We start from the raw sequence: 10,480 nt of genomic DNA on the forward strand, positions 1-10,480 counted from the left end.
AGACTCTGGGACCTTGATTTCCAAAGGAGATACAACATTTACTTTCATCTGAAAACATAACTTTGGACCACTCAGCAGTAGTCCAGTCCTTTTTGTCTTGAGCCCAGGCGAGACGCTTTCGACGTTGTCTCTTATTCAAGAGTGGCTTTACACGAGGAATGCGACAGCTGAAGCCCATATCTTGCATACGTCGGTGCGTGGTGGTTCTTGAAGCACTGACTCCAGCTGCAGTCCACTCTTTGTGGATCTCCCCCACATTTTTGAATGGGTTTTGTTTGACAATCCTCTCCAGGGCGCGGTTATCCCTCTCGCTTGTACACTTTTTTCCACCACATCTTTGTCTTCCCTTGGCCTCTCTATTAATGTGCTTGGACACAGAGTTCTGGGAACATCCAACCTCTTTGGCAATGACCTTTTGTGTCTCGCCTTCCTTCTTTAAAGTATCAATGGTCATCTTTTGGACAGTTGTCAAGTCAGCAGTCTTCCCCATGATTGTGTGTCACACAGAATCAAAACCAGAGACCATTTAAAGGCTTTTCCAGGTGTTTTGAGTTAGTTAGCTAATTAGAGTGTGGCACCAGGTGTCTTCAATATCTGACCTTTTCACCATATTCTCATTTTCTGAGATGTTGAATTTAGGGTTTTCATTGGTTGTCAGCTATAATCATCTCCTTTTTGGCAAAAACACTTGAAATGTATCAGTCTGTTTGGAATGAATGTATACATTCTACAAGTTTGACTTTCTAAATGGAATTAATGAAATAAATCAACTCTTTCATGATATTCTAATAATATGACCAGCACCTGTACACACACACACACACACGCACACACACACACACACACACACACACACACACACACACACACACACACACACACACACACACACACACACACACACACACACACACACACACACAGACACACACTTATGCATTGTTAGAAGTGGCTACGCCCAGTGACATCAATGCGGGAGAGTGGGGTTCGAATCCCGGTTGGGACAAGACATCATTCAGTAAGGGTCCTTAGGCAAGACCCCTCACGCTTGCCTCAAGATGAGTGAAAACAAAACAAATAGATTCATACTGGCTCAGACGTCGCCCGGGTCAACAATGTCTGTGTCAGTTGCTAGGCAACCAGGGCAAACTGATGAGAAATGGGCTACTTATTGGCCTTGAACCTTCTTATCTAACATATCAGCCCTTGCATCATCATGTTTATATTATTTTTACATGGCCTTCATTTCAGTTATTCTCAAGGGTGGACGCCTGAAAGGTGACATTATTTCTCTAAACCTCAGTGCCATGTTTTGTTTTTGCTTTGTTATTACCAATAGTGCTGTGTGTTTCTTCCTCTTCATTTTTTTCTTTGTAAAGCTCTTTGTGTTTGCCACTTGCCTGGGTATGAAAAGTGCTACATAAATAAAGTTTGATTCAAAATGCTTGCTCCAAGTCCAACACACAACACATGTAGACTGGTTGGGAGAACTCTCATGCACCCCCAAGGACTCTAGAGCTGGTCCACAGTTCCAAGACCAGGACGAAAGTCACATGTCTCCTTCTGAATCCGAGGAGAATTCCAGTATTTGCACAAAAGAACACGTCAACGCCCACCGTTAAAGTTGCCCAGTGTTCTCTGACTGGAACCAAAAGAATGATAAACATTTCCATACATCAGTTTCAAAATTTAATAGACAAAATTCTGCATTCACATAATCTAGGAAATAAGATAGATGAAGACTTTTTCCACAACATATCATAGCAGACCATCGTTAGCAAACAAACATCCCCCAGCTTCAAGCATGCAACACAGCCTTTCCACCACAGACTAAAAACTGAACAAACCTTCCAGGATCAATGACATCAATACAAGTCAATTAAACACTCTCAATGGTGTGTGTTTTTATGTGTTTCCTCAAGGATGAGCGGTCGCGATAACTTGTGTTGCACATTGTGCAGGAAAATGGCTTTTCGTCAGTGTGTCTCCTCACATGATTGCTCAGTGCCGAACGATCACGGAAATATGTGTGGCAGATCGAGCAAGGAAACGGTTTCTCGCCAGTGTGTGTTCTTTTGTGCGCTACCAAATATTCATTTTGAGAAAATGTCTTGTTGCACACGGAGCAGGCGTAGGGTTTTTCCCCTGTGTGCGCTCGCGCGTGTCTAATCAAATTTGACCGGTGAGTGAAACTTTTACCGCACACCACACAGGAAAAAGGTTTCTCCCCAGTGTGCGTCCTCGTGTGGACTATCAAAGATGCCTTCCGAGAGAACGTCTGGTGACAAACAGAGCACGCGAACGGTTTCTCTCCAGTGTGCGTTCTGGTGTGTCTTATCAAATGCCCTTTCATGGAGAATGTTTTACCGCAGTCTGAACACATGAAAGGTTTCTCTGCCGTGTGACATCTCATGTGGCTTCTCAGGTTTCTCTTCTTGCCGAACGTTTTGTCACAGAAAGAACATTGAAAGCGAGCGTTGTCAGCGTGACATCCCTGACCAGCCTTGGAGTCTTCATCGTCGTCAGTGTCAGCAGATGTGTGCTCACTATCTGACAGTGGAGCCAAGTCTGCTTGTGATCCTCCACAGTGGTCTCCATCACCTTCTCTTGTCATGTGTTGACTTGAGCTGCTGCTTGAAGGCTCACTTTCACCTTTCACCTCATCATATTCACTCTTCACGACGACACCAACCACTGGGAACTCCTCCAGTCCTTCAGGATGCTCTCCATCCTGACCGATGCTGTGGTCACCCTCTTCCTCCTTAACGTGGGGGGGCTGTGGTTCCTCCTGCTCCCTCCTGGAGCTCCACTCCTGCTGCTTAGGAGGAAGATGTTCTTCACTGACGTCTGCAGGACACAAGAAGACACACTTTGAATGTGATCGACCATTTTTTATGTGATTGGTGGAGAATGATGACGTGTAGAAAAGAGAAAGATGTGTGTTGGAGCCTAATTATATTATTTATTTATGCATTGTTTTCACAATCTAATTCAATAATGCCAATGAAGATGTTGATTACTTATTGGATGTTTTAGATGGATTTCAATTGATTGTGTTCAGCTGCTCACGCTCCTCCTGGTGAACCCCTTCCTCCTCCTTTAATTAGGAAGACAGGACACCTGGGCGCTGCCTTTGTCCGCCTGTCATGCTGAAGGAGTGAGGAGTGAAATAAGTTCATTTTTGATTATATAGAAAGTCAACCACGGTGAATATTTTTTGTTCGTGAAAACAAATTAACATTTTGAATCTAGAAATATCTCCGCGAGTGCTTATTCAAGGATTTAGTGCCTCAGAAAACCTCCTCAAGGCTACTCTGCAAACTTTATTTGTATTTTTTCGAAACGTTGGAACGACAGAGTAGCCCTAACAGTGTGTGAATTTCATAGATGCGGTGTGAGAAGCGAGAGTTGGTGTGAAAGTCTCCATAGCAGATAAAGAGCATCAGACGGAGGGGAAAGACTTGGTGGCGCAGGAAATGTCTGGTTGCCATGACAGCAGCTGCAGATACCTTTGTGGGTTGCAGCGGGAGAAAAGAAGCTTTGCCATAAAGAGACAAATGGCGTCTCACATTGTGGATCGCACCAACAATGTGGTGGCCAGGATAACGGCAACTTCCCCTGGGGCGACTACTGATTCAGACTAGGAGATGGTCTACACCTCTTGGTATCGTTCAATGTGTTGTTTTGTGTTACAGCTCAATGTGTGCAATGAAATGTTATTCATCATGTGCGATACAAGCAGTCCCGCAGAGTGTTTACTTGTGTGTAATATCATGTGCGATACAAGTGTTTACTTGTGTTTCTTGAAACTTGTATTAGTAGATGTCACAGTACAGTACATATTCCGTACAATTGACCACTAAATGGTAACACCCCAATAAGTTTTTCAACGTGTTTAAGTCGGGGTCCACGTTGATCAATTCATGGTGTGTGATATCATGTCCGATACAAGCAGTCCTGCAGCGTGTCTACCTGTGTGAGGTATCATGTATCGACAATGTTTGCAATTTGGTTCATGGCCTCGTCATTAAGATGTGATGGTGGGTTGTTGAGAAGCTGTGGGAGATGATCTAATTTCACCTATTTGGGTTAAAAACATGTTTTGAAAAGCAGTAATTATAGTCTGCAAATTATATGTTGTTGTTGTTGAGTGTCTAGAGCTGGGCAGAGTAACCGTGTAATACTCTTCCATGTCAGTAAGTGGCAGCAGGTAGCTATTTGCTTTGTAGATGTTGGAAACAGCGGGAGGCAGGGTGCAGGTAAAAAGGTGTCTAATGCTTAAATGGGAACATTATCAGCAGACCTATGTAAGCGTCAATATATACCTTGATGGTGCAGAAAAAAGACCTTATATTTTTTTAACCGATTTCCGAACTCTAAATGGGTGAATTTTGGCGAATTAAACGCCTTTCTGTTTATCTCGCTGGAGGCGATGACGTCAGAATGTGACGTCGCCGAGGTAACACACCCACCATTTTCATTTTCAACACATTACAAACACCGGGTCTCAGCTCTGTTATTTTCCGTTTCTTTGACTATTTCTTGGAACCTTGGAGACATCATGCCTGGTGGGTGTGTTGTCGGAGGGTGTAACAACACTAACAGGGAGGGATTCAAGTTGCACCACTGGCAAGAAATCTGCCGCCAGACCCCCATTGAATGTGCCAGAGTGTCTCCACATTTGACCGGCGATGCTAAGACAGACATGGCACAGAGATGTATGGATAACCTGCAGATGCATTTGCAACCATAGTCAACGAAATCAAAAAGGTGAGTTTTGTTGATTTTGACTGCCAGCTAATTGATGCTAACATGCTTTGCTAATCGATGCTAACATGCTATTTACCGGCGGTGCTAAAGCAGACATGGCACAGAGATGTATGGATAACCTGCAGATGCATTTGCAACTATATCACGTTTCCTTCCACCCACATTTAATGCGAAACAAACACTTACCAGTCGACAGATTTAAGTTGCTCCAGTGTCACAAGATGCAAAAGTCCTGATCGTTTGGTCCGCACATTTTACCGGCGATGCTAACGCAGCTATTCGGCCATGCTATGGCTATGAATAGCGTCAATAGCTTTTCACTCAATAGCTTCAGTTTCTTCTTCAATACTTTCATACTCCAACCATCTGTTTCAATACATGCGTAATCTGTTGAATCGCTTAAATCGCTGAAATCCGAGTTTGAATCCGAGCTAATGTCGCTATATCTTGCTGTGGTATTCCCATTGTTTGTTTACATTGGCAGCACTGTGTGACGTCACAGGGAAATGGCCAGTGTCTTCGCAGAGAGTGAAAATAAGGCACTTTAAAGCTTTATTTAGGGATATTCCGAGATCGGTAAAATTTTGAAAAAAACTTCAAAAAATACAACAAGCCACTAGGAACTGATTTTTTATTGTTTTCAACCCTTTTGAAATTGTGATAATGTTCCCCTTTAAACCAAAAATAAACAAAAGGTGAATGCCCCTCAGAAAAGGCATTGAAGCTTATGCAGAACAAAACTAAAAGTGAACTGGCTACAAAGTCAACAAAAACAGAATGCTGGACGACAGCAAAGACTTACTGTGGAGCAAAGATGGCGTCCACAAAGTACATCCGAACATGAGATGACAATCAACAATGTCCCCACAAAGAAGGAAAAAAACAACTGAAATATTCTTGACTTCTAAAACCAAGTAGATGCAGGAAATATCGCTCGAAGGAAGACATGAAACTGCTACAGAAAAATACCAAAAAAAGAGAAAAAGCCACCAAAATAGGAGCGCAAGACAAGAAGTACAAGACTACACACAGGAAAACAGCAAAAAAAAAGTGCAAATGCATCAGGGTGTGATGTGACAGGTGGTGACAGTACACCTACTTTGAGACAAGAGCTATAGTCATGCATGCTTGCTCATGCTTTAAAGTCATATCCAACTATTGTGACTTTTTACTGTCAGTTGAGTTTGGTTTTTGAATGATTTCTGCTGGTGGTGTGCCTCCGCATTTTTTTAATGCAAAAATGGTGCCTTGGCTCAAAAAAGGTTGAAAAACACTGTTGTAGATCATTAATTAGCGGGCCACACCTTGACTTTGACATATTGGCCACAAAGTGACTTTGTGATACAAACACCTTCAGTCAGTGGTGTTCTCCTGACAAAACTGCAATGTTGGGAAAAAGTAGTTTGCTTTTCCAAACTACAAAGACAAGACAGGGCTGGTGCTAACACTTTTAAACACATTTGAATAATAGGATATTGAGACTGATTTGGGGGATCTAAGGACTCCTTCTTTTTATTTATCAATGAAATTGTACAAAATCCGTTTCCATATGAGTTGGGAAATGGTGTTAGATGTAAATATAAACAGAATACAATGATTTATAAAATAATTTTCAAGCCATATTCAGTTGAATATGCTACAAAGACAACATATTTGATGTTCAAACTCATAAATGTTATTTTTTTTGCAAATAATAATGAACTTAGAATTTCATGGCTGCAACACTTGACAAAGTAGTTGGGAAAGGGCATGTTCACCACTGTGTTACATCACCTTTTCTTTTAACAACACTCAATAAACGTTTGGGAACTGAGGAAACTAATTGTTGAAGCTTTGAAAGTGGAATTCTTTCCCATTCTTGTTTTATGTAGAGCTTCAGTCCTTCAACAGTCCGGGGTCTCCGCTGTCCTATTTTACGCTTCATAATGCACCACACATTTTCCATGGGAGACAGGTCCGGACTGCAGGCGGGCCAGGAAAGTACCCGCACACTTTTTTTAATGAAGCCACGCTGTTGTAACGAGAGTTGAATGTGGCTTGGCATTGTCTTGCTGAAATAAGCAGGGGCGTCCATGAAAAAGACGGCGCTTAGATGGCAGCATATGTTGTTCCAAAACCTGTATGTACCTTTCAGCAGTAATGGTGCCTTCACAGATGTGTAAGTTACCCATGCCTTGGGCACTAATGCACCCCCATACCATCACACATGCTGGCTTTTACACTTTGCATCGATAACAGTCTGGATGGTTCGCTTCCCCTTTGGTCCGGATGACACAATGTCGAATATTTCCAAAGATAATTTGAAATGTGGACTCGTCAGACCACAGAACACTTTTCCACTTTGCATCAGTCCATCTTATATGATCTCGGGCCCAGAGAAGTCGGTGGCGTTTCTGGATGTTGTTGATAAATGGCTTTGGCTTTGCATAGTAGAGCTTTAACTTGCACTTACAGATGTAGCGACCAACTGTATTTAGTGACAGTGGTTTTCTGAAGTGTTCCTGATTCCATGTGGTGATATCCTTTACAGATTGATGTCAGTTTTTGATACAGTGCCGTCTGAGGGATGGAAGGTCACGGTCATTCAATGTTGGTTTCCGGCCATGCCGCTTACGTGGAGTGATTTCTCCAGATTCTCTGAACCTTTTGATATTATGGAGCGTAGATGTTGAAATCCCTAAATTTCTTGCAATTGCACTTTGAGAAAGGTTGTTCTTAAACTGTTTGACTATTTGCTCACACAGTTGTGGACAAAGGGGTGTACCTCGCCCCATCCTTTCTTGTGAAAGACTGAGCATTTTTTGGGAAGCTGTTTTTATAGCCAATCATGGCACCCACCTGTTCCCAATTAGCCTGCACACCTGTGGGATGTTCCAAATAAGTGTTTGATGAGCATTCCTCAACTTTATCAGTATTTATTGCCACCTTTCCCAACTTCTTTGTCACGTGTAGCTGGCATCAAATTCTAAAGTTAATGATTATTTGCAAAAAAAAAAGGTTTATGAGTTTGAACATCAAATATGTTGTCTTTGTAGCATATTCAACTGAATATGGCTTGAAAAGGATTTGCAAATCATTGTATTCTGTTTATATTTACATCTAACACCATTTCCCAACTCATATGGAAGCGGGGTTTGTAGATGGGTATTTGGTGTCTAGATTTGAATTGTACTGTATTTCTATAATACATGATGATGTACATTTGTACTGTGGCCCCTTGTTCATAAGCTGCGTGCTTCTAGGGACTTTTTTGCAGGAGCCACTGTGATGTTGGCAGAAGAAACAATCAGTTCCTACAACATTATGTCTGTCTGCAAATAAAGAAATACTATTGAAAAAAGTTAGCATACTTCTAAGATGGTGACAGGTATCAAAAGTCCATAGTGGATCTAACATAATTGTGAGAGTCCAGTCCATAGTGGATCTAACATAATAATGTGAGAGTCCAGTCCATAGTGGATCTAACATAATAGTGTGAGTCCAGTCCATAGTGGATCTAACATAATAGTGTGAGAGTCCAGTCCTTAGTGGATCTAACATAATAGTGAGAGTCCAGTCCATAGTGGATCTAACATAATAGTGTGAGTCCAGTCCGTAGTGGATCTAACATAATAGTGAGAGTCCAGTCCATAGTGGATCTAACATAATAGTGAGAGTCCAGTCCATAGTGGATCTAACATACTAGTGAGAGAGTCCAGTCCATAGTGGATCTAACATAATAGTGTGAGAGTCCAGTCCTTAGTGGATCTAACATAATAGTGAGAGTCCAGTCCATAGTGGATCTAACATAATAGTGTGAGAGTCCAGTCCATAGTGGATCTAACATAATAGTGAGAGTCCAGTCCATAGTGGATCTAACATAATAGTGTGAGAGTCCAGTCCATAGTGGATCTAACATAATAGTGAGAGTCCAGTCCATAGTGGATCTAACATAATAGTGAGAGTCCAGTCCATAGTGGATCTAACATAATAGTGAGAGTCCAGTCCATAGTGGATCTAACATAATAGTGAGAGTCCAGTCCATAGTGGATCTAACATAATAGTGAGAGTCCAGTCCATAGTGGATCTAACATAATAGTGAGAGTCCAGTCCATAGTGGATCTAACATAATAGTGAGAGTCCAGTCCATAGTGGATCTAACATAATAGTGAGAGTCCAGTCCATAGTGGATCTAACATAATAGTGTGGGAGTCCAGTCCATAGTGGATCTAACATAATAGTGTGAGAGTCCAGTCCATAGTGGATCTAACATAATAGTGTGAGAGTCCAGTCCATAGTAGATCTAACATAATAGTGAGAGTCCAGTCCATAGTGGATCTAACATAATAGTGAGAGTCCAGTCCATAGTGGATCCAACATAATAGTGAGAGTCCAGTCCATAGTGGATCTAACATAATAGTGTGAGAGTCCAGTCCATAGTGGATCTAACATAATAGTGTGAGAGTCCAGTCCATAGTGGATCTAACATAATAGTGAGAGTCCAATCCATAGTGGATCTAACATAAAAGTGTGAGAGTCCAGTCCATAGTGGATCTAACATAATAGTGAGAGTCCAGTCCATAGTGGATCCAACATAATAGTGAGAGTCCAGTCCATAGTGGATCTAACATAATAGTGAGAGTCCAGTCCATAGTGGATCTAACATAATAGTGAGAGTCCAGTCCATAGTGGATCTAACATAATAGTGAGAGTCCAGTCCATAGTGGATCTAACATAATAGTGAGAGTCCAGTCCATAGTGGATCTAACATAATAGTGTGAGAGTCCAGTCCATAGTGGATCTAACATAATAGTATGAGAGTCCAGTCCATAGTGGATCTAACATAATAGTGAGAGTCCAGTCCATAGTAGATCTAACATAATAGTATGAGAGTCCAGTCCATAGTGGATCTAACATAATAGTGAGAGTCCAGAAAGGGACGAGCAGTAGGAAATGGATGGATGGATGAAAATGACAAAATAAGAAGCAAACCAACCTGCTGCGTGTAGTTCTTCTCCATGTTTGTCAAAAAGAGCGTCCAGTAGTTGACGTTGTCGCTCGTTCTCCTCTTTTCTTCTAGAAAGTTCCTTCTCGTATTCTGCTATGGTTCTTTCTAACACTACAAATATTTCTTCCACAGCAGCAGTTAGTCGCTGCTTCACCAACACTCTCAGCATTTCTACTTTGCACATTTTCACACAATCACAACACTTTAGCGACCTGTCGACCACTTCCGCTTAGTCTCTTTGTTAGCAGCTAGCAAGCTAAGCTTCACTGACAGGAAACAGGAAACAGGAAACAGGAGAACCGGAAAAGGAAACAGAAATGATCAAAGTGTTTTGTGAAAAGTGGAGCAAAGAATGCTAACAAAAAAAACACTTTTTGACTGGACGATGACGTCATTGTGTTTGTGTCACCCGGATGTGCAAAGAGGAGCTACGGCTAGTTCAGTAGGACAAATGACATGAATCACTTTGTCTTGCATCATGACGTCATTCATTGTCCCGCAGGCTTCATTCCAAACATTGCAGGCTGTGGGCGTGGCTTCAACTGTGCACTCCGGGCATCATCAAGCCTTTAAAATACAAACAACATTTTACTTAAGTGTGTAAAAACTCCACTCCATCCCATTTCAATTGTGTTTCTTGATATCTGGCTTCTATATTTGCCTCTCTACTTTTCCAAATCTGCACCGATGCAGCTCAATAAACAGCAGGATAATCAGACTATT

The 10,480-nt window shown here is 41.8% G+C and overlaps 1 protein-coding gene across 1 annotated transcript; it reads right to left on the reverse strand.

Moving 5' to 3' along the window:
- Window positions 1–1,676: 1,676 nt before the first annotated feature.
- LOC133547127 (oocyte zinc finger protein XlCOF6.1-like) lies at window positions 1,677–10,183 on the reverse strand. Its single transcript, XM_061892956.1, has 2 exons — window positions 9,746–10,183; window positions 1,677–2,847 (listed from the first exon to the last, which is right to left on the reverse strand). The coding sequence occupies exons 1-2, from the start codon at window positions 9,939–9,941 to the stop codon at window positions 1,880–1,882; spliced, it is 1,164 nt and encodes a 387-aa protein (XP_061748940.1). The 5' UTR covers window positions 9,942–10,183; the 3' UTR covers window positions 1,677–1,879.
- Window positions 10,184–10,480: the final 297 nt, after the last annotated feature.

Source organism: Nerophis ophidion, linkage group LG02 (assembly GCF_033978795.1).
Source record: "Nerophis ophidion isolate RoL-2023_Sa linkage group LG02, RoL_Noph_v1.0, whole genome shotgun sequence".
In the NCBI taxonomy this organism is placed as follows: domain Eukaryota; kingdom Metazoa; phylum Chordata; class Actinopteri; order Syngnathiformes; family Syngnathidae; genus Nerophis; species Nerophis ophidion.

Bases quoted from the DNA above. Each gene is read 5' to 3' on its own strand.
- LOC133547127 (XM_061892956.1), bottom strand. From the start codon at position 9,941: ATGTGCAAAGTAGAAATGCTGAGAGTGTTGGTGAAGCAGCGACTAACT. The intron at 2,848-9,745 runs GTTGGTTTGCTT...TGTGTCCTGCAG, and splicing joins AGAAGAACTACACGCAGCAG to ACGTCAGTGAAGAACATCTT.